Source organism: Mastigoproctus giganteus, chromosome 5 (genome assembly GCF_048544385.1).
Source record: "Mastigoproctus giganteus isolate SK-2022 chromosome 5, ASM4854438v1, whole genome shotgun sequence".
In the NCBI taxonomy this organism is placed as follows: Eukaryota; Metazoa; Arthropoda; class Arachnida; order Uropygi; family Thelyphonidae; genus Mastigoproctus; species Mastigoproctus giganteus.
This window is the reverse complement of record NC_143579.1, coordinates 177232417-177258212: the sequence shown is the minus strand read 5'-3', so window position 1 is coordinate 177258212 and position 25796 is coordinate 177232417. Positions and strand designations below refer to the sequence as shown.

Genomic DNA, 25796 nt, shown 5'->3' with positions numbered 1-25796 from the left:
TGCCCGAAAAGCAAAGATGCCAGTTAAACAACAGACCAACACTACAGTACACAGACCACATCATAATCTACACTTTTTTTTGGCCATTACAGAGTCTGTATTGCCTCACAAAAGATCATCGTGGAGTTGGGGGAACCCTTGGGGCTGCAAGACCTGTACACTCTACACTGTGTCCTTTCTGTATAACAAGAAAGGACACAGTATGGGCACACTACTAAAACATGTTACTAATCTGAGACCATATCAGGGCACTGTGGTGCTTCAGGCCATCATTTTAATGAATGTCCAAATAATAATGGTCCAACCACTTGTCCTAACTACAAGTAAAAAAAAAACATAATTCACGCTCTTACAGGGACCCAATAAGAACCACTTATGATTAGTCTTCCTATAAATGGAACAGATGTCAGAGGAAGTATAATTGTCCTATAATTAAATTTTCAGAGTCATTTCTGTGATGAGTGATATTTCCGAACCCATATCAGACCATAATCTCCAAATACTTTGGTTACAAGAGCCTTACTCTTATAAGGAAGTTGTGAAGGGATTACCACATGGAAACAAAATTATCCAGTCAAAAACTGTGGTCTCTAGCCATGAAGGCAATGCTATGGTATAAGGTATGTTCATGTCAGATGGCACCTTGGATTTCTCCCATCTCCGCGTGTGTTTCGCTGTATCGAGGACAGTACACCGTCAAGCCAGAGAGTTGAAAGTGTGTGGGCCATGTCTGTGCAGTGTGATATGTTGTGCCCATCGTTTGTCCGGCTTATTGGCTGCCAGGCCCCTAGTGGGGCCTGACGTTGCCCATACTTTGCCACGTGGAGGCTAGCTGGGGAGGGCACCTCCATAGCCAGGTGGGCAGGAGCGGCAGTGCGTAGCACATGCTTCTTGATTAAACCGGGGTTTGAGCCGGTGACCACCAAATACGGAGGATGCGAAAAGGTCAGGGAATGACCACCACATATCCTCGGAGCAATATAGCCTTAGTTGCTAATGCTCCTAAAAACCAAATAACAACGATAACAACAGCTAGCCGGGTGTATCCAGTATCACAACAAATTGCTCTTGCAGATCCTGCCACCTAGTTCCCTGGGATTTCAGTGGCTAGAACCTAAAATAAAAAATAAAAAAAAATTACGCGTTTGACATTAAAGGGACTGCTGCTTAATGGGACTGCTGTTAGGAAATCGCTGGTTGGGGTTGAACGCTAAAGAGGTGTTAAAGGCCTAATAGGTCCGGCAAAATTTTGATGTTATTAAATTTAGACTTGTGAGGCTAATACACTAGATGAAAGATAATACTGTTAGTTGTCTTAGAGATTTACATGAAACTGGTAGAATTTAGACATTTGAATTTGGTGGCATTGTTATTAGTGAGAGAGGGGGGAAACTGAAAACTGGGTGGAAAACAGATAGAAGAATAGGGATTATAGAGTAGGCATCCCCAAAGAGGTCAGCGGAGATGAGCCCCCAGGCGAAGTATGGGGGGTAGGTAGGGAGGGAGGGAGGGAGGGAGGAGAGGAGACAGAGACCTGTCTCCTCCCTCTCCTGCCTGAGGATGGGGTTTTAAAGGGAACCGGGTTAGAGTACCCAGTTCAGATCGCAAATGGCGTGTTGGCAGCAAAGCCGCAGAATGTCTTCGTTGGTGTCATGTCCAAGCAGTGTTGAATCCAGTATGAAGGTCAAGCTACCCATCACTCTGGGGGTGGGATATGTTAGCTGGCAGTGGGGAACCCACCAGGCGAAGGGGTGGGTGAGACACACATTTACTTCATTCATAATCTGCATTCTCACTCTACTTGCATTCTTTTTTTTTTAATACTTTTTTCTTATTTTATAATTTTTTTTTTCCAAGTTTTATGTATATATATATATATACAGGGTGTTTCAGTTAGAAGTTTCAGAACTTCTAAGAGGGGTAGGGTACATCCTGACAACTCGAAATCATATAGCAATGTGGGGTCGGAAATGCTTTCCTGAAGCTGTGTTGTACACAGAAGCACCATAAAAAGAAAAGAGACCGTAAGTGAGAAATCGTTTTAATAATACATGAAAAGAAGCAAAAGGTACATGGATTAAAGTAAGTGTTCGAAGTTTCTTCCACGGGCTACAATGCACGCCTCACATCTCCGACGCATGGACATCCGAACATTCTGGAATACTCCAGGCGAATTTCGAATTTCTTGAACAAGAACGCCAAGTTAGTAGGATGGATGATTACACGAACGCAGAGTTAGCCGATATGCATTTGGCGTACGGGGCTGCAAATTGTAGTGGGCCAGCCGCACAGTGTTTGTACGCGGAACGATATCCGACGAGGCGTATTCCCAGTCATAATTTCTTTGCAAGACTGCACCAGAGGTTAGCTGAGAGAGGTTCATTTGAAAGAGCTGACAGGGACAGGGTAAGAACAGCACGGACTCCAGCCGTCGAACAGAATGTGCTGCAGCATGTACAGGGGAATCCAAGAACGAGTACACGAAGTCTAGCAAACGCAATCGGGGGTTCCCATTGCAGCGTCTGGAGGATTCTCCGAGAACAAGACATGCACCCGTTTCACGTGCAGCGTGTCCAGACACAGCAACCGGAGGATTATGCACCTCGTATTGCTTTCGCACAGTGGTAGCTTGGAAAATGTGCTACAAATCCCCTTTTTCCTGCTGAAGTGTTGTTTTCCGATGAGGCATCCTTCACAAGGGAAGGAATTTTCAACACGCATAACGACCATATCTGGGCGGTCGAGAACCCGCATGCAATACGACGTCGTGCAGCACAGATTCGATTTTCGGTCAATGTATGGGCCGGTATTATGGGAGATCACCTCATCGGACCTTACCTGTTACCGTGTCGTCTAACCGGACCTATCTACTTGATCTTTCTGCAGCAAGTATTGGAACAACTTTTGAGAGATGAACAGATTTCTGCATCGACGCAACAGACAATGTGGTTCCAACACGATGGAGCCCCTGCCCTTTATAGCGGAGATGTTCGTAACTACCTGGATGTCACATTTGGTCAACAGTGGATCGGACGTGGTGGTCCCGTGCGTTGGCCTGCTCGGTCACCCGACCTATCATGTCTTGATTTTTATTTCTGGGGTCATATGAAATCGCTAGTTCATGACACCCCTGTTGACAATGCTGAGGAGCTGGTTTCAAGAATCGCAGTAGCTGACGAAGAAATTCGAAATTCGCCTGGAGTATTCCAGAATGTTCGGATGTCCATGCGTCGAAGATGTGAGGCGTGCATTGTAGCCCGTGGAAGAAACTTCGAACACTTACTTTAATCCATGTACCTTTTGCTTCTTTTCATGTATTATTAAAACGATTTCTCACTTACGGTCTCTTTTCTTTTTATGGTGCTTCTGTGTACAATACCGCTTCAGGAAAGCATTTCCGACCCCACATTGCTATATGATTTCGAGTTGTCAGGATGTACCCTACCCCTCTTAGAAGTTCTGAAACGTTTAACTGAAACACCTTGTATATATATATATATATATATATATATATATATATAATTATACTTATATTTGAATAACGTTTAAAATAGCTGGAAACTGAATCTTTCATAATAAAAATAAAATAAGAAGGTACAGCAAACATCAGAGGCAGCAAAAAGCATATTCCTCTACATGATGCTTGAAATATAAACATAGAAATAAATTAGAATAGAAATTAAAAATAAAGATAATTCCAGCAGTATGGCAAGACAAGAGCGAAAATAACCGAAATTAAACAATAAACCAACAGCAGAAACTCTAAAATAATTTAGAACATCTAAATGTAAGGATAGTAAAATAATAATTGATTAAATTTCGAAAGCCAATTATATAGAAATTTAACGGTGCCCCAACAGAGGTTTTCTCCTCGATAAAAAAAAATTAATAATGAACATGAAACTCTTTCCTGGGAAGATTTTTTCAATAGGATATTATATAAAATCATCCACCAAGACACCAAATACCCCTAGAGTTCCCAATAAACAGACAGGAGATTACAGCACCTAGCCTACCTATCAGGGTCCTCCTGATGAAAGACCATTCAATAGGGATGAAATATCAGAAGCAATAAAGAACATAAGGAATGGAAAGTGTTGAGGACACAACCAGATTGAAGTAGCGGTACTGAGGAGAGTCTGGGAGGTGCTCCCACAAGCTCTAGAAAATCTATATACACACACACACACCTTAGGGATGAATGCTTCCCCATCCCTGGAAACAGGCCAATCTAATGATCTTCCACAAATGTCTGGATAAACCAGAAAAAGAACCAACATCATACAAAACAATAGGTTATTGGAAGGGTGCGTGAAAAGCTAATTGTTGCTTGATTTAGGCCTACTTACAATGGGAAAGGTCTTGATTCATAAAGACAATATGGATTCATGGCAGGCGGATGCACCATGGATGCCATCAGAATGGTTATTGACACTAATAGCAGAAAGCACTTATGTCCTTGGTCTCTTTGTAGATTTCAAAGTGTGGGAGGCCTTTGACACCCTTTGGGGGCAAAGTGTCCTGGTGAGGTTCCAAGATGCCGAGGTTTTTAACACTATATAAGCTAATCACAGATTACTTTGAGGACACGAGAATAACAGTTCCTACCAGCAACAATGTGGTATCCAGGATGGTAACTAGGGTTTGTCCCCAAGATTAGGTTCTTAGCCCTGTCTGCTGGAAAGCAGTTTTTGATGTATGGCTTTCTACAGATCACAACAATTCTACCAAGATAGTCTGCGCCGATGACTTAGTGGTACTGATTTTTGGAAATTCTCTGAGACAACTTGAAACTGGGGCAAATTGACACTAGAAGACCCAGCTAGCTGGTGCAAAATAAAGAAACTGGAAATTTCTATTGGCAAAACCAGGCAAATGCTGTTAAAGGGAAATCTAAGTGTGAATAGATCACCCTTCATAAAACTAAATAAGCAATCAATAAAGAATGACAGAACATATCAATACCTTGGAAATGTCATTGCTGATAAATTAAGCTTTGTACCCCACATGTCAGGCACACAATCCAAAAGATTAAGAAAACAACTGGTAAACTCCTTAAAATTACCAAGAACAACTGGGGCATAAAACCCTCGACATTAAGCTTTATTACAATTGCATTTTTATCATCCAAATTCATTGGATGATAAAAATGGATGATCTAGGATCCAATTCAATATTATACAGAAACACCTCTTACAAGCCCAAAGATTCTTTTTACTTATCAATTTCTAGGGCATGTAGGTCAGGCTTCACTGACAGATTGAATGTCCTTTGCAGCAAAATCCCAATTCAGTGTGAGGTCATTTTTCAATATCTGTAATATCATTATTCCAAAGGACTTCTATCACAGAATGTCGACTTCTACCTTAACTTAAAGGTTCCTGACAGACAGGACAGGGAACAGATACAAAATGAGCTAGTTTTACAGTGCCAGAGAGAGAGAGAGAGAGAGAGAGAGAGAGAGAGAGAGAGAGAGAGAGAGAGAGAGAGAGAGCTCAATGAAGAGTAGGGTAAGATATAGATTTCTTCCCACAGTCAAGGAATTTGATAAGAATACTTTATCCTGGTGCAGATCCAGACTACACACAACCTTTTTGCTCTCAAACATGGAAGCTTGAACACAAAATTACACTAACTTGGTTTAGCTGATTTCCCTTTATGCAATTGCAGAGACAAAATTGAAACAGCACAACACTTGATCTAAGACTGTCTAATATATCTGGACATAGGAACAAACTGCGACTACAAACCAATATCTACAGGAGAGAGAGAATGCACCACTGTACATAGAAACAAAGAAAAACTATATAGCTTTTGTCAAATTCACAGATAGTATTCAAGAGAAGAACCAAAACAGTTAGGAAAAAACTGGAAACCTATAGACTCATAAATTTCTGTCTACTGACTTCTCAGAGTAACATTGCTGTCTCAATCATACTGTACAGTAGAACCTGGACATAAAAGTGACTATATCAGAATTTGATTTCAAATGGAACTTATTCCAAACACCCCTAACTACCCTGAAGTGACTATTCTCCCTGTTATGTAATTTCTCAGGACTTGAACCCCCAGAACTTCTTTGAGACTGAATTTGAACAACCAAATGTGACTTACCTGGACTTGACATACCTACAACTGACCCCTCACCTGGTGCCTCCGTAGAACAGGTGGGCAGGAGTAGCAGTGCTTCTTGATTAGACCGGGGTTCTAGCCCATGACCGCCAAATACGGAGGATGCGGAAAGGTCAGGGAATGACCACCGCATATCCCCGGAGCAATATGGCCTTAGTTGTTAATGCTCCTAAAAACCAAATAACAGCAACGACTTCTCACCATGCCTAATGATAACCTGCTTCTGAGGCTCCTCAGGTCTGCTGGATTTTATTTGACTAACCCAAATTAGGTCCCCTGATTGGACTACTGACCCCAACCCAGGGCTGAGATTAAATCTTTAAAATACTGTTAACCCAGACTTCTCTGGGTAGGATTGACTGCAGACTCTGAAGAAATCTTCAGAGTGGGATTCTACTATAACACAGACATGCCTTCATGATTGGACTTCTGACTCTAGCATATGGAGTGGGATTGTATCTCAAAATGATACTAACTCCAGGGCCTCACATCTGGTGAGTATGGGCTTGGCACACCCAGGGTTCTGAGCTGGATATCATCATTCTTCTTTTTCTTGGTGATTCCCTTCTCTCTCTCTCTCTCTCTCTCTCTCTGTCAGGTGCAGCAAAAGCCTCAGGCTTCATTGCACCATATAGCTAATAATAATAAATCATTAGGATTGGCTGCTGGCTGAAGAGAAGAATTCTACGTTACTCTCTTGGGTTTTTTGCTGACATTGTTATGCAAGGTGGGATGACCTGGCCCTTGGACCAGATTATTGCAGAGAGGGTGAGGTTTAGTGGACACCCACTGTTCTCTCTCTATTTTATCTTTCACCTAACATAACTGGTCACTTAATTTTCTCTCATCTCCTTTACTATCTCTGTATGCCATGTCACCTTCCCATTCAGTGCCCACAGTCATGGGTTCTGAATAGAGGACACTTCAAATCACTTTAACTTTTCCTGATTGAAAAGTTCTGCTGTACACAATAAGAAATAATATAAGGTGGCTATCAGTACAAGGTATAGTAAAGATATAAAAATTGATGCCTACAAAATAGAATATATTCATAGGTTAATTGTGGACAAGGGCAAATGCAGATTGACATGTTAGCTTCCAAAGATGTCATATCTCTCTGCATTAGATTCTTAAAAGAAATTGCAAACAGAAGACAGCAACTCAGTATGGCTTGGATGAATGGCTATCTATATTCAGAAAATATTCAAAATAACTCAGAATTTGCGGTGGTTTATTTTACTCATTGTGTGTATTTATTGTTTCTAGAGTAACTCAGTTGTAAGCTTAAGTCATGAAATTGAAATTAATGGCTCGTTAAATTTTCTCCAGTATAATATAATACCCTAGAGAAAGATTGCCTCTTTTGTTAAATTTTAACACAGTAGGCACATTAGTTGGGTTGTTCCAATCAGATGCTCTGACGGGTAGAATGTGATCAGTTGGATATGCACATTGCTTGAAGACTTATGTTTTTAGAAGTTGTTGTTGGGTGGGTCCATTGGTGTGTGTGTGTGTGTGTGTGTGTGTGTGTGTGTGTGTGTGCGTGTGCGTGCGTGTGCGCGCGCATGCATTGAGGGAGGAGTGGTTGTTTTGCCCCCTGTTCCCCTTCTTACATCAACTGTGATTGATATTTTGAGAGTACTTGGGAATATGTAGGTTCTTAGTGATTGTGTGGGTGTTTTTTTTTTTTTTTTGTCCTGGGAGATGGTGTGTTGCTGCAAGTAAGTGAAGGACAAGAGGGAAATGGCCACCGCTCGCACACTTTCACCAGCAGTGGATCCAACCAACAACATATTTTCTTGGCAAAACTCTCCTTAAGCCCAGCACTATATGGGTATTCAACCAATCACATCTCTCCCTCCCTATTCCCAGCACATCCATTTGAAATAAAGACATCACTAGGCTAGTGGCAAGTTGGGGCAGTTGCAAAGCAGCAATAATTCAACAAAGAACTGTAGCACATGTCTCTTTTACGAAACTTTTAAACTTTTTATCATAGACAGTGTTCTTAAAAAAGAAATCAAAATGTGAGGGTTTTAATTTTAATTTTATTATATTTTAATTTAATTTTATAATACACTGGTGCATGGGTGTACCCGTGTATTATAATACACGGGTACACCCATGCACCAGTGTTTTAGATCACAAATTGAATAAATTCCCTTTTTAATATATGTAGTTACATGTTTTATTTTCACATTAGTATCCCTGCATCTGTTATAGCAATTAAGGAGTTTTAATGATCTTTTATTGTATGTATTTGAAATTTTATTCATACAGTTTGACTCCCAGACCATAATAGCATTAAACTTTTGGGAGTGTTTTGTTGTCAGTAATGTAAATTGAAAATTAGATATAATAAAAATCAAAGGAATCACTAGTGGAACTCTTAAATGCAAGGTGAGCCAAAAGTCATGTGTTAATAAAAGGTATATGTTAAAAAATATCTTGAGCAACATATAAAGAAGATTATTATTTTTTTCTTATTGCAGGAAGAAGTAAAGTTTTATATGCATCAAAATTATTAAAATGACAACTCAAAATGAAATTCTTGTAGTAAGATTTTATTTCCAATGTTATTAGCATTAGCATTAGTAGAGGCATATGATGCAAGAAAGCAAGCTTATGCAGCATTGGCCAAAAAAACCCCTCCCATTTCACCTCTCCATTCATTCCAAATGCCTATCCAGCTCAGCTGAATGCTGATGGGAAGAATCCCATCAACATTTAGTTGCTCAACCCATTCAATGCTTTATACACCTCAATCAGATCACCGCACAGATGCCTACTCTCCAGGCTCTGCAATTTGCAGAACTTAAGCCTTTCTTGGTAAAAGCACCCGTTTGTTTCCCTCACCAATCTTATTGTAATTTTTTGTACTCGTTCTATCAACTCTACATTCTTCATAAAATGAGGCCTCTAGACCTGTGTACAGGTCTGGAGGCCTCATTTTATGAAGTACTCCAAGTGTAGCCTGACCATTGCGTTGTACAGCGGTATAATCACCTCCCTATCCCTGCTAGAAAAATTCCTTTATATCATTGACAAGATTCCATGACCTGCCCTAGCAGCCCATCTGCACTGCTCATCAAACTTCATAAATAACTGCACAATTACCCCCAAGTCTTTTTCACTTTCCACTTCCCTGAGTGTAGTACCACACAGTTTCTCTTGGGTTATTGCTACCCATATGCAGTACTTTGCATTTGTCAATGTTAAACTTCAGTTGCCACTTCTCAGCCCATTTGCCCAACTTGTCTAGATCCAGTTGGAGTAGCATACTGTGTTTACTGTCATTAACAACCCTACCAATCTTTGTATCATCTGCAAACTTCGACATTAACCCTGATATACCTTCATCAATATCATTGATGAATATACAGAACAACAATGGGCCCCATACTGAACCCTGGGGAAACTCTGCTAATAACATTTGTCCATGAAAGCAGTGTCCATTGATTACCACACTCTGTCGTCTCCCACGCAACCATCCTTTTATCCAATGTAGCAACTTACCCTTAATGCCATACCTCTCCAATTTGTACAGATGTCTTCCATGTGCAACAGTATCAAAGGTTTTCCTGAAATCCAAGTATATGATATCAAAATTATTTTTGACATTCAGTTCCATTGTGACCACATCATAGTATCCAATCAAATTCATCAGACAAGACCTCCCTTTAACAAACCCATACTGTGTCTTTAACTATTACTGCAGTCTTGTCTAGATGATCCTGCAATGCTTCTCTAACCAGTGACTCCATTATTTTCCCTAGAACACAAGTTAAACTAACAGGTCTGTAGTTACTTGTGTCACCTTTTGAACCCTCTTTGTGAATTGGTGGTAGTAGTAGTAGTAGTGGCATGTGATGCAAGAAAGCATGTGTATGAGCTTATGCAGCATCAGCCAAAAAAAAAAAAAAAAAAATCACACCATTCCCTCCAAATGCCTGTCCAGTTCCTCCTTAAATTTATTCAACCTATCAACTTCCACAACGACAGATGGAAGTTTGTTCCAGCAATTAACCACCCGCAGGCTAAAGGCAAATTTCCGCCCATCTATTCTACATGTTTTTTCTTAATTTGAATTTATGCCACCTTAGGTTCGTAATCTGAACAAGTGGAAGGATCCCATCAGAATTCAGCGTGCTCAACCCATTCAAGGCCTTATATACCTCAATAAGATCACCGCGCAGTTGCCTAGTCTCCAGCCACTGCAATTTGCAGAACTTAAGCCTCTCTTGGTAAGAGGATCCCTTCATTCCCCTCACCAATCTTGTTGCCCTTCTCTATACACGCTCAAGTAAATCTACATCCTTCCTAAAATGAGGCCTCCAGACTTGTACGCAGTACTCAAGGCGTGGCCTAACCATTGTCTTATACAGAGGGATAATCACCTCCTTCTCCCTGCCAGCAAAATTCCTATATATCATTGACAAAACCCCATGACCTGCCCTGGCAGCCTGTCTGCATTTCTCAGAAAACTTCATATCTGACTGCACAATTACTCCCAGGTCTTTTTCATTTTCTACCACCTTAAATGTAGTACCACACAGTTGGTACGTTTCTCTGGGGTTACTTCTACCCATATGCAGTACTTTGCATTTGTCAAGGTTAAACTTCAGTTGCCACTTCTTAGCCCATCTGCCCAAATTATCTAGATCCTGTTGCAGTAGCACACTGCCATTACTGTCATTAACAACCCTGCCAACTTTTGTATCATCTGCAAACTTCGACATTAAGCCTGATATACCTTCATCAATATCATTGATAAATATACAAAACAACAGTGGACCCAACACCGAACCCTGTGGGACTCCACTAATAACATTAGTCCATGAAGAGCAGCACCCATTGATTACCACCCTCTGTCTTCTCCCACTCAACCATCCTTTTATCCATTGTAGCAACTTACCCTTAATAGCATTCTGCTCCAATTTGTACAATAGTCTTTCATGCGCAACAGTGTCAAAAGCTTTCCTGAAATCCAAATAGATGATATCAAAATAATTTTTTTCATCCAGTTCCTTTGTAACCACATCATAATATCCTATCAAATTTGTCCGACAACACTTTCCCTTAACAAACCCATGCTGTGTCTGAATTATTGCTGCAGTCTTGTCTAGATGATCCTGCAATGCATCTTTAACCAGTGACTCCATAATTTTACCCGGAACAGAAGTTAAACTAACTGGTCTGTAATTACTCGTGTCACCCTTCGATCCCCCCTTTGTAAATTGGGGATACATTTGCACATCTCCAGTCTGTGGGAACCTCCCCTGAGTCCAAGGATGCTCTCATAATTATGGCCAAGAGTTTGCTTAGTTGCTTTGCCGCCTCCTTTAATATAACTGGATAGATCCCATCCACCCCAGGTGCTTTTTTTATGTTTAACTTCAACAATTTCTCCTCCACTTTGCTCTCAGTTATTACAAAATCATTAAGTATCCTGCTACAATTTGATAACCTTCTGCCATTTCCAAACCTTAATAACTCCTCATGTGTGAGTGTAGATGCAAAATACTCATTCAGTTTGTTTGCTATCTGGGCAGGATCATCAACAGTCGATCCATCGATATCAAGTGGACCAATCAGATTCATCCCTTTCCTTTTAGAGTTTATATAAGTAAAGAAATCCTTGCTGTTTTTCTTTGCATCTTTAGCCAAGGATTTCTCGTAATCTGCCTTCGCCTACCTAACCTCCTTTGTGACCTGATTACAGACTAGCTTATATCTGCCATATAAGCTAGTCTGTAATCTAGCCTGAGTCGCTTGATAATTTATATACATCCCATGCATTTTTCTTCTCTGCTACGAGTCTCATTAGTTCATTTGATAACCATTTAGGCCTAAACCTTGAACAATATTTCTTAATAGGTATGAAACTTTTAGTAGCTTCCACGATTAATTCCTTGAATGCTTCCCACTTAGAATTTACTGTTGGTAACATCGTCAGTTTATCCCACTGTACAAAATTTAAAAACTTTCTGAGACCACTGTACTCACCCTTACGGAAGCAAAAACCCTTTCCTTTACCCCTGATGGTATTTATATCTTTAAGTAAATCCCACATCAGCCACCACTAGGTGGCAGTACCTAGTGGTTCCTTTATCTGCAAATTCTTAATACATGAGTGATCACTGCTGATAACCAGATCAAGAGTATTACTCTCTCTGGTTGCCTCTCGAACATGCTGCTGCAGAAAACAATCATCCAACCAATCCACAAAAGTCTGACTAGTGTGTGAGTGACCAACCCACAAGTTCCAGTCAATATCTGGGAAGTTAAAATCCCCCATTATAAGACATTCTGATTTACTGGCCCACTCTATTTCTCTGTATAATTGTTCATTGTACTCATTCGAGTCATTAGGCCTATAACACACTCCTACTCTTATTTTTGCTTTCGCAGTGCTTATGTCACACCAAACTGACTCAACAGTGCACTGTTCGTCTACATCAACTGGGTGCACTTTTGATTTTATGTTTTTCTTAATTAACAGCGTAACACATCCTCCCTTTCTATCCTCTCTATCCTTTCTGTACACATTGTACTCTCCAAATTCCAGTTCTGCATTCCTTATATCTGGTGATACATTTACACACCTCCAGTCCATGGGAACCTCCCCTGAGTTCAAGGAAGCTCTCCTAATTATGGCTAAGGGTTTGCTTACTTCCTTTGCTGCCTCCTTTAATATAACTGGATAGGTCCCATCCATTCAGGTGCCTTCCTTATGTTTAATTTCAACAATTTCTCTTCCACTTTGCTCTCAGTTATTACAAAATCACTTAGCTCCCTGTTAGAGTTTGATAAACTTCTGGCATTCCCGTCATTTAATAATTCCTTGTGTGAATGTAGATGCAAAATACTCATTCAGTTTATCAGCTACCTGAGCAGGATTATCAATAGTCAAACCATCAATGTTAAGTGGTCCAATCTGATTCATCCCTTTCCTTCCAGAGTTCACATTAGTAAAGAACTCTTTGCTGTTTTTCCTTGCATCGTTTGCCAAACATTTCTCGTAATCTTCCTTTGCCTGCATAACCTCCTTTGTGACTTGATTACAGACAAGCTTATATCTGCTATAGGCTTCTGTGTCACCTGATAATTTATATGCATCCCATACATTTTTATATCTGGCGATACAAGCCTCATTACAAGCCTGGTGGTGACACGAGCCTCATTAATTCATCTGACATTCATTTAGGCTTGAAAATGTGCTATCTATTCAAAAGTGTTTTGAGGAGAGAAAAATGTTGCTAATCCATATTAAGTGCCAAAACCACATTCAGGTTGGAGAGATGTGTTACATATTAAGAAAACTGATGAAACTCTCCAAAAATCCACAAGAATGCTTTTATACTAGTTAAAAATACTCCAAACTTCATTAAGAATAATTTTAAAAGATTCAGGATATAATGTTTACTTCCCAAAATTGTATCATGCATTTAATGTGGTTGATGTAGGAGAGTTGAATTTGAAGAAAAGTTTCTTTAGATATATGAAAATAATGAAAAATTGCACAGTCAAATCATGTGGTTTGACTGAGGAAGCTTTCAAGATCAGTGGACGTTTTATTTTAACTGATACAGTTATATTTATTGGGAATCTGTGAATCCTAATATCCAAGTTGAAAATTCCTCTGTTTAACTTTCTTTTCAAAATGTAAGGGAATTAAACTGTCTAGGTATTGTGATTTGGATTGGAATTTACTCTGAAGTGATTATTAGCTTATTTCTTCAGCAGAAATATTACTTCAGACAACTATTTGTTAATGTTACTAGATTTTTCGTATCCTAAAATTGAAGGAAAAGGTCTAATTTTTGTGCAGGATGGAACACTTTATTCATTGTAGTTAGGAAATTCCTATATTGATATCTCCAAATAGGCCTACAAGGCTGGGACAATTCATATTGAACAATTAGACTTTACACCAGCCAGTATTCAAATAAATAAATTTCAATCCTGCAACTAAAACACTTTATTTACAATAAAATAAAATACAAGCATATAAAATGAAATAAAATAAAATATATAGTAGTCTAAAACTGATGTGATTTAATTTACAATAAAATAACAAAATATATATAAAATAAAATATATGATGATAAAAACGATAAAAACAGTTAATAAAATACCGTAACAACTGTAGCTTTCGGAGACAGTGGTCTCCTTTCTCAACAGCATATTTCTACTATGTGGCAGATCCACGGCACTCATCACATGGTTCCTCGGAAATATGGCTCGAATTTCCCATTTATGCACCGGAACCAAAATGGCTCGGGAGCGCGCTAGCTGAAACCGTTCATCTTGCCCAAGAACAACGGTTTCAAAGAGGGGATGTAAGTGTACACCCTTGTCTCTATTAATGGAATTGCTATCTACCTCAATACGTAAACTCTCAAGCCATTTGCGGTCCCAGAACCCCTGTGCATGATCCGTGATGACAGCATCTTCCAGGGAGATTTGATGTTGCTTCTCCCAGAAGTGTTCTGCCCCGGCAGACTTCCCATAGAATGTGGACTTTATTGCATTCATATGCTCCCCCAGACAGTCTTTCAGTCGTCACCCATCTCACCTACATAACACACCCCACAATTCGGGCATTTAATTTCGTATATCACCCCACTGTTGGCTTCTTTCATTATGGGGTCTTTGACACAAGATATCACTGTGTACAACCTCCATCCTGGGAGTTGCACACAGCGTATCTTGCACCCCCGAATTATTCGTACAATGTGGTCTGAAAGGCCCGGATAGTAGGGAATGTATGCAGTGCTCACAGGGGCGAGCGGCTCAGTACGGGTGGACTCCGCTACCCTAATAATTCTGTCCAACACCATCTGGGGGTAGCCGCATTTCTTGAGGTCTGCCGTGACACGAATAATTTCGTTATCTCTGTCCTCGGAGGTGCTACAGTGGGACCACACCCTATCTACTAAAGCCTTGACAACACTACCCTTGCGTTGGCTAGCTTGTTCTGAGGTATAATGAGTATATTGACCTCGGCACATGGGCTTTCTAAACACCTTGGTCTTGAGCCTACAACCATCCCTAATAACCAACACGTCAAGGAATGGTAGAATTCCCCTCTGCTTCCACCTCCCAAGTAAATTTAATAAAAGGGGAGAAGCTATTAAGTACATCAAGTATCTGCTCCTCCCTCTCCTTTTGTATAATGGTGAATGTGTCATCAACAAATCTTTTCCATTTATGCATGGGAAATTCCAAAACCTCAAAAATTTTAACTTCCAACTCTTCCATAGCTAAGTTAGCCGCTATGGCACAAATGGGGGAACCCATGGCTGTGCCATTGACCTGCTTATACATGACATCTTGGAAAACCATGGTGGTACTGGATAAACAAAATTCCACACCCTCACAAATATCATTAACATAAGAGGAGACCTAGTACTTAACAAAACATCCTTTTCTAATGCCATTCTAACACATTGGACTCCGAATTTAATAGGGATACAAGTGAACAATGATGTAACATCGAAAGAAATCATAATTTCGTCTTCTCCTATAGTCTGTCCTTTTATAAAACCCACAAACTTTTTGCTATTCTTGATAACAAAGTTGGAAAGTCCTACTATGGGTGTGATCAACTTGGCTAGGTACCTTGATAGAGCATATGTGGGACTATTTACGAATGATACAATTGGCCTGAGTGGTACGCCCACTTTATGTATCTTGGGGAGTCCGTTAGAATCTGGGTAAGCGGAATCAAGCAGCATGTAATGACCACTAAAACTCCTTGGTTATCCATCCTGACTTGTGCCAACGCTGTATAAGGTTATTCACTTGTCGCTCCAAACTAACCAATGGATTTCTACAGACGACTTTATACATAGTGGTATCTTGCAATAATTCCAGAGCTTTATTAAAATATTGCTCCTTGTCTAAAATAATTGAGGGAACTTAAACAAGATGACGAAATCATAGTCATACCCACGGACAAGAGTAGAGCTACAGTTATTTTAGACAAGGAGCAATATTTTAATAAAGCTTTAGAATTATTGCAAGATACCACTACGTATAAAGTCGTCCGTAGAAATCCATTGGTTAGTTTGGAGCGACAAGTGAATAACCTTATACAGCGTTGGCACACAAGTCAGGATGGATATCGAAGGAGTTTTATTGATCATTACATGCTGCTTGATGCCACTTACCCACATTCTAACGGGCTCCTGAAGATACATAAAGTGGGCGTATCACTCAGGCCAATTGTATCATTTGTAAATAGTCCCACGTATGCTCTATCAAGGTACCTAGCCAAGTTGATCGCACCCATAGTAGGACTTTCCAACTTTGTTATTAAGAATAGCAAAGAGTTTGTGGATTTTATAAAAGGAAGACTATACGAGAAGACGAAATTATGATTTTTTTCGATGTTACATCATTGTTCACTTGTATCCCTATTAAATTCGGAGTCCAATGTGTTAGAATGGCATTAGAAAAGGATGTTTTGTTAAGTACTAGGTCTCCTGTTAGTGTTAATGATATTTGTGAGGGTGTGGAATTTTGTTTATCCAGTACTACCATGGTTTTCCAAGATGTCATGTATAAGCAGGTCCATGGCACAGCCATCGGTTCCCCCATTAGTGCCATAGTGGCTAACTTAGCTATGGAAGAGTTGGAAGTTAAAATTTTTGAGGGGTTGGAATTTCCCATGCATAAATGGGAAAGATTTGTTGATGACACATTCACCATTATACAAAAGGGGAGGTAGGATCAGATACTTGATGTTACTTACTAGCTTCTCCCCCTTTATTAAATTTACTTGGGAGGTGGAAGCAGAGGGAAACTCTACCACTTCTTGATGTGTTGGTTATTAGGGATGGCTGTAGGCTCAAGACCAAGGTGTTTAGAAAGCCCATGTGCCGAGGTCAATATACTCATTATACCTCGGCACAAGCCAGCCAACACAAGGGTAGTGTTGTCAAGGCTTTAGTAGATAGGGTGTGGTCCCACTGTAGCACCTCCGAGGACAGAGATAACGAAATTATTCGTGTCACGGCAGATCTCAAGAAATGCGGCTACCCCCAGAGGGTGTTGGACAGAATTATTAGAGGAGCGGAGTCCACCCATACTGAGCCATTCACCCCTGTGAGCACTGCATACATTCCCTACTATCCGGGCCTTTCAGACCACATTGCACGAATAATTCGGGGGTGCAAGGTACGCTGTGTGCCACTCCCAGGATGGAGGTTGTACACAGTGATATCTTGTGTCAAAGACCCCATAACGAAAGAAGCCAACAGTGGTGTGGTATACGAAATTAAATGCCCGGATTGTGGGTTGTGTAGGTGAGACGGGGCGACGACTGAAAGACCGTCTGGGGGAGCATATGAATGCAATAAAGTCCGCAAACTATGGGAAGTCTGCCGGGGCAGAACACTTCTGGGAGAAGCAACATCAAATCTCCCTGGAAGATGCTGTCATCATGGATCATGCACAGGGGTTCTGGGACCGTAAATGGTTTGAGAGTTTACGTATTGGGGCAGCTAGCAATTCCATTAATAGAGACAAGGGTGTACGCTTACATCCCCTCTTTGAAACCGTTGTTCTTGGGCGAGATGAACGGTTTCAGCTCCCGAGCCATTTCCGGTTCCGGTGCATAAATGGGAAATTCCAGCCATTTCCCGAGGAACCATGTGACGAGTGCCGTGGATCTGCTATTTAAGGATGTGCCACACAGCAGATATATGCTGTTGAGAAAGGAGACCGCTGTCTCCGAAAGCTACAGTTGTTACGGTATTTTATTAACTGTTTTTATCGATTTTATCATCATATATTTTATTTTACATATATATTTTTATTTCATTGTGAATTAAATCACATCAGTTTTAGACTACTATATATTTTATTTTATTTTCAATTCATTTCATTTTATCCGCTTGTATTTTATTTTATTGTAAATAAAGTGTTTTAGTTGCAGGATTCAAATTTGTTTATTTGAATACCATCTGGTGTAAAGTCTAATTGTTCAATAATTCCTATATGATAAATTATCAAATAAGCAGATGCTAAGAGTTCTTAATTGTTTTTAAGTTTAAACTACATGTTATAATTAAAAATAATTAACACATTGAATTGATTAGATAAATTGATTTTAAACTTAAACAACTTTTTAAATGAAAAAAGCGGTTTCATATATTTGTGATGAGGTAAGGTGGTTTAAAAATTAACCTTTGGATGATAGTAAATACAAGCTTTAGAAATAATGAATGTTTTTTAAGCTTCTTTTTTAAATCCTTTCTTAAAACTGTATTGAAAAAATTATAATCTTTTTGTCCCACAGCTGAGGTGAATTTGACCTTTATATGACATATCTGGGCATGCATTACTCTCAAAGAAATGGCATTACCAAATGGTTATTTGTCATTTGTTTAAAAAAATGAGACATTGTTGTGATAACCTTCTTCAGGACTTAACTGGTCTCTCATCTGATAGCAGGTGACAATTCCTTTGTGAAATAGTGAAAAATAATTTGTTTAATGTGTGCTTGTCATGTGGTGTATGAAGGGATACTCCAAAAAATTAGACTAGCTATTTAGCCAGATGATAGAGATCAGTACATTGAGAAACAAACTATCGTAGCAGTGTTTCGTCTTTAAAGCAAATAGCGGAATAAATGTTTGACAATGCTAATTGTTTAGAATGTAGTATCTAGGCAGCTTGTTACAAAGGTGGAGTTCATTTTTGCACAATATAAGGTAATTTCTTTTATGCAGTTTAAAATAGGATGAAAAACAGATAAATACATGGTAATCCAGTGCTTTTCATATATCAACTAGGATAAATAACTAGCTATTTAATATTGTTTAAATATAATTTTAATCTAAATTAGAATTATATTTAAACTTAAATTTTGAAGTTATTTATTAAAAGTTTTTATTTTTATAATTAATTAACAAAATATAATTTTCCTTTAAGGAAAGAAATGCGTATGTCAGTGATGTCTGCTGCGTTAAAAGTTTTCAAGCATGTTTCTCAGGTCTGTGTTAAGTTTATTTTGATTTTAGAATTTGAACATTATAACTATATATTTATCAGGCTAAAATGATTAGGTTTGTATTTGAATACCTGATGATGACAGATGGTCTTCGGTTTTAGAAAAACTGTTTTCTGTTTTTGTCTAATTTTAATAGCATCATCCAGGAAGTGATTCCTGCTTAGCACACTTGTCAGTGAGCTTGTTATTTGATATTTCTTTTGATGTCTCCAGGTCGCATAAAATTCAAGTAAGTTGTTTAGTTATTCCATATACTTTGATGAGCTAATGGTATATTTTTAATAGTCATAATTGATTTTCTAAAATTGTATTAGTTAATCATGTTTTCTGTAGATAAAGTCAATCTCGTTATAATACATATATGTTGTTAGTCATATTCAAAGATTTTTATTTTAAATACTTTCCCCACAATGATCAAATTGTTTACAGTCTTCGCTAGAAATTCAGCTAGGTTTACCCTAGAGCCCATTAAATATTATAGATTGGCATATTAGCAGGAACTATTAATTGATGGTCTTTCTACAGATGGGATTTTTTTCAGGGAATGATATGAAGCCAGTCAAGAAACTTTAACTTATCAATATGGAAAATTATGTATAAATTAATTTTACATAGTGCCTATGTGTACATTCACAAGTGGACCCCACTGCCTGGAGAAAGTAGAATTCTTATTTATCACATTTAGCTGAATGATGGGGTTACAAAAATGTGTTTTTTGCAACTTCCAAAAAGAGTATTTTAATGCTCTGTAGGATGATTCAAAATACACACACTATTTACTATAATTTATGTTTCATTTATCATTGGAAACAATCAAGTTTACAATATATGCCAAATTTGTCATAACCTTGCTGCCTACCTGCTGCCCAAATGCAAGCACAAACTCTTTTCTCCATGTTTGATGGGACTGTGGGGTTTACTGCTTGGAAATCTTCTCATTTAGATTTTTAGGCACTGTCACACCTCCAAGGTCCACTTTTTTCCACCTGACTGCTATACACTGTATATCTTACGGAAGATCCTAATTACCCTCTGTATTACTAATCATTCAGTTAAGCTACTTGTATATAAATTTCATCTATTAAAACACCATATTCAGATTTGCTCATATACCTTATTTATCTGTCATTTAAAACATATTCAGATTCTCTTTTTACTTTTACTTTATTTCTCTTCTCATCTGCCACATTCTACACTCACAACTTTCTCAATGTTCCCCTTATACAATATTTTTATCACTTTCCCACTATAGCTTTTTTCTTCTTCTTCTTCTAGTACCTATCGTATTCTTCATCTCTCTCTCTCTCTTTATTTTTATTATTTTTTTTTTATGTTATCTGCCCCTTTTTCCACTTCCCACCAGTCATTACCAATTCTAAATTATTTTCCTCTCTTATTCGCTGATTTCTTACTTTTTGTTTTAGTAGTAATTTCCGCATAGCTTTTGTTCTCTTTTCCCCACGGAGGATCTGTAGGTTCTCATTTTCGAGAATAGCCACCTGCAGAGAACATTTCCGGGTATCCCTGCTGGTTTCAATTTCCATCTGCTATTTTCATCTTGCACTCCCTAAATCTTTACATGCCAATCTGTTTATAGCGTAAATTCAGCCTAATCACTTATTTTCTCTACTTAACTGCATTCCAATATTTAGGTCAACACAAGACCCTATCCTTCTTCTAGCATTACATTCCCTCTATATTTATTTATTTATTGCTTTCAGATTCCACCTTTGCCATTCCCTGCGATGATCCACTTCTTTCATGAAGCCCTGACACTGTATCCTAACACCTCCCCCATAGAGATCTCTTCTTACCATATGTGCATTTCTTACCTCTCAAAAATTCCTTCTCCATATGAAAGATTTACCATATCAAGGAATAATATATTTCCTAATCTCGAAAATTTACCCATAAACTCTAACTCACCTATATTTGTAAGATTTATATCTTACAGAACGTGATTGCATTTGAACAGTTACCTCTAAAATTTCAGATTCAGTATAAGGACATGGACCTAAAATATCTCATTATGTTTCTTTGATGCAATCTTCTTGAAGTGGAAATATTTTCAGCTAATTTATAACATTTTCTTACATTCTTGGCTTGACTGTTTTAATTTTTTTGTTATTTGATTGTTTTTTTTTGTAATGGCTGTATATTTGTTACTATAGGAACTTCATCCATCATTAAAAGTTCAAGATTATTCTGCCCAGTAATATTATCATTGAATCTATAAGGTCTGATAATCCCACCTGTGCACTGATCCCTGGCAAGTTTTGTAGAATGATGAGGTCAGGATTGTCACCTGCCCAGTAACCATAGCTGTGACAGTTCAAATGACCATTTAAATTGTTGCTTTGTCATACCATATGGTTTATAATAAAATCACCATCTTCAGTGTTTTTCAAATACTATTAATCAAAAAATTGTGCTCATTGATCGGGATCATTGTCCTGAATAATATATAATAGTTGAGGTATGAAAAGTTTGAACTTTATGTTGATTAAGATTATTGTAATAATTAGTTTGATTCAAACTCAGTTATTGGGAACACTGGCTCATTTACTTTTCTAGTGATTGGCTGTATGCACATCTAGTGCCTTGGATACCTTTGACAATTTTTTATGTTCTTTCCCTCCCACAGTTTTCTTCACTTCCATTGTGACCATGTTCTTAACTTATCATAGATACTTGTTACTGTTAAATGTATGGCACCTTTGTCCCACATTAATGTTCCCGCAAATGATGAGTCTCTTTAGTGTTTTCTCCTTCCAGTACCATTTCAGAATGTGTTTTCTTTTAATGTTAATTGATTATTCTCCATACTCACTGGGTCACTTTTCAATAAAATAAAAATATTAAAAACATAATTGTTTACTTTTGTTTTAAAATGAGCTGCTTGTTATTCATATTGATCATATTCTCTTTCTCTCTCTCTCTCTACAAAATATTGCTATTTTGTTGTACAGCTATACCCCAACTTGCGAAGCTTCACATTTATGACACTTTTTGATTGCCACCATACCCCGACTTGAGACACTTGCTTTGCAGTTCCGACACCTTAGTGACATGACACTACCACTCGCATTGGCCTTCCACCCAGCATTGCTGTCATCAGTTTTTTCACAAACAATTTTTGCTTTGAATCTCGTTTACACATGCTCTGTGTTTGAGTGAATATTAAACTGTCTATAACTTCGGTTTTACTATTTTGGTGTGATTAAATTATAAAATAACTTAATATACAGTACAGTATAATGGTAGATAAAAGTGGTAAGAAAAGTCGTAAGGCTATTACTTTAGATACAAAGGCAAAATTATTAAACTTAGTGATGAAGGTGTATCAAACACTGAGATAGGTCGAAGGCTAGACTTGACTTGTACAATGTTATCACTGTGCTTAAAAACAAAAAAAACATTCTTGATGAAATGAAAAACACTACACCAGTGCATACTACTCTAATTCAGAAGAGAAAGATAGCCTAATTGCAGACATGGAGAGACTTTTAATGATATGGATTGATGATCAGATGATATGATTTAATGATATGGATTGATGATCAAAAATAAGAAACTGCTGTTTCTTATTTTTGAATAGAGTAATATATAGATGATATGTGTATTCATAGAAAAAGAGATTTCAAATATTTATCTCCTTTATTATTTTAAAACTAATACAGAGTTGTACTGTTTTTATTTTTTAAATTTTTATTTCTGTTTTAAAAAACAGAAACCATACCAACATGGTTTGCTTCTCCACCCATCCACCAACTCATTTCATTAACTTGTGTTAGAGTGCGATTTTGGTTAAATTGTATCTCTGGCATATAAAAATCAAAAGGCTTTTAAAGATAACTTATAAAACATTTTGTTAATAAAAATTAACCTTTGCCATTATGAATGTCACATGGGTTCAATAAAAAGTGTATTACATGGAAGAAGCTTGCATAATGTGGTTTTATATACCTCAGAAGTTGTTGAAAGTGGTGTCCAACCATTTTCCACATAAGTGTGTAAGACAATATAAGACTTCTTTGGACTTCTTATGCACAGAAGTGCATAAGAAGTCCAAACATTAGCCAATCTGCATAAGTGCAGGTTGGCTAAGGTTTGGACCTCTGTGGTTGCTGTAATATTTTTGAAATCAGCTGTTCATGAAGAACACTCCAAGTATGCCAAAGAGGTTTGATAGATATAATCAGCTGCCATTGTATTATTGAAACTGTTTTCGGGAGTATGCTTGGTAGGTCTGGCAATGTTTTCATGATGACAACAATATTCATCAGTTGAAAGTAATGTCTCTCTCTCTCTTGTGAACTTGCATACTAGACACCAACTTTTTGAGAGTGTTGAGGTCTCATGAAACTCACAAGAAGTCTGTCAATGATATTCATAACTCTAGTTGTTAATGTAACTTTCCAAGATGAACATTGCTTGCAGGCTGTATGTTCATGTATTTAATGTTCTGAAGCAGAAAAGAATGATAAAATTATATCCTTGGGCCGTGTTTCTTTTTGAACACACTTCAGCATTTTAGTGTACATGTAATTATTGGCCCCAGAATTCAAAATTCAATGGGAAATGTTCAATGCTATATGCTGCAGAATTTTTAGAGCCTCTACTAGGCCAATATGCTCCTGATTTAAAAAAAATTGATTGCTAATGGTTAAGAGCTAAAATGTTTCTATTATATTCAATACTGTTATATAGTTGATATTAGGGCTTACAATACCAGTCAAAATCTTAATACCAGTATTTCGGTATTTTTAATTTATGATACCGGTATTCCAAAAACAAACTTTTTTGCTCAATAAATTTTGATGACAATTAGGTACAATAAAGTAAGGGAAAAAACAAGTACTGTAATTACTTGAATTCATGTTTAAAATAAACTTTTATTGCAATAGTAAATATTCTGTAAAAAATCATTAAAGTTCAGTTATTCTAAAAACAAAAAAATACATATTGTTACTGCAAAGTTTAGTTATGTTTAAGCATCCACACTACCTGTCTGAATAAAGTGAGCTCTTAAGAAACATAAGCAATCAATAGTATGATCGTTTAAAATGGATCTAATTTTGGTATATACAGTATTTGATTAGTGGCAGAAAACGCCCTTTCGCATTCTATTCTGGTACTATTGTACTGAGATAATCGTAGACTATCTTAGTCCATATTTTCTAGGCTTTGAACTTTTTTAGCAAAAATGGTTAAAAGTATTTCATTAATTTCCGACTCAAGTTCATCTTTTAAAATCTCATTGGAGTCGGGCAATTTCTTATTTTGGAAAGAATTTGCGGAACACTGATGTTCTGTTCCATGTTGATCTTCCATGGTTGAATTATTTTCATAATTTTCTGAAGGAGAAAGACGTTTTGTTAAGCGAAGTATAATTTTCACTATAGTGTCTTTACTGAGTCTGGGGGGGAGAGAGCAAAGAGTGGGGATAAGGAATAAAGAAGAGAGCAAAAGAGCAAAGAGTGCAGTTAAGGAATTCTTCACATATATAAATGCAAAGAACAGAAGGCCAAATTAGACTGGACCCTTATGTAATGGACATAGGATAGTATTAGATACCCCAGCTGAAGTTGCAGATGAACCTAACAGTTACTTTGCATTGATATTTACATAAAAAAAAAACCGTTGTGTCAATGAGATATTATGGAAGTGAAGTTGAAAAAAACAACACCATGCAATGTTGCATGGTGTCCTATTGAACCCCATTTCAACATCATTAATTCTAATTAATGATGTTGAAATTTTAAATGATTATTTAATGAGAATTTTTGCGCCTACGGGCGAGGTAAGGCTCCTGTGGTTGATGGCATATATACCCTATAATCTTAAAGGAGGCAGCAAGTGAGTGCATTGAACCATTAAAGCTAGTTATAAGAGCATCACTGGACAGGAGAAATTCTGTTGGATTGGTTTAAATTGGAACATAAAGGCGGTTCTAGGAGTGTAACGGGAAATTACCGACCGGCCAGTCTAACTTCAGTAGTAGGGAAAATCACGGAGACAATGATCAGGGGTGGAATTCAGGATCATTTAGATGGAAATGGAATTCTGTAGGATACACAGCGTGGGTTTTGTAAAGGGAAAAATCATCTTTAACAAATCTGGCTAGCCATTTTGACAGGTCACTCGTGAGCTGAATTTAGGGAATAATTTTGACATTGTTTATTTGGATTTCAGCAAAGCATTTGACTCAGTCCCACATGAGTGGTTACTTTATAAGTTGGAGCAGGCTGGAATCATAGGGAAAATCCTTAGATGGATAGCACGATGACTTGAGGGCACCAGGCATTGGATTGTAATAAACGGTTATTCCTCAGATTGGGTTAATGTAAGAAGTGGGGTTCCCAAGGATCAGTATTGGGACCACTGTTGTTTTGATTATCTTAAATGACGTCTATGGAGGGCGTGAGGTCTAAACTTGCAGATGATGTAAAGAGTAGTTAATGATCGCTACCAAGCAGAGCTTCTTCAGAGTGACCTAGATAGACTTCTGAGATGGTCAGAAAAGTGGCAGCTATGCTTTAATTCAGCAAAATGCAAGGTCTTACACCTGGTCAACAGCAACCCCAAAATAACTTATACACTTGGTGGAATTGAACTGAAGTCAGTAGTGGAGGAACAGGAC

The 25796-nt window shown here is 37.9% G+C and overlaps 1 protein-coding gene across 1 annotated transcript in view; it reads left to right on the top strand.

The window, feature by feature from the left end:
* Nucleotides 1–25796, top strand: part of hob (bridge-like lipid transfer protein family member hobbit) — a 916854-nt gene that overhangs the window by 59741 nt on the left and 831317 nt on the right. The window contains exons 6-7 of the mRNA XM_090374277.1: nt 19075–19135; nt 19290–19382. Coding sequence (XP_090230403.1) covers nt 19075–19135; nt 19290–19382 — 154 coding nt within the window. The remainder of the gene's footprint in view (nt 1–19074; nt 19136–19289; nt 19383–25796) is intronic.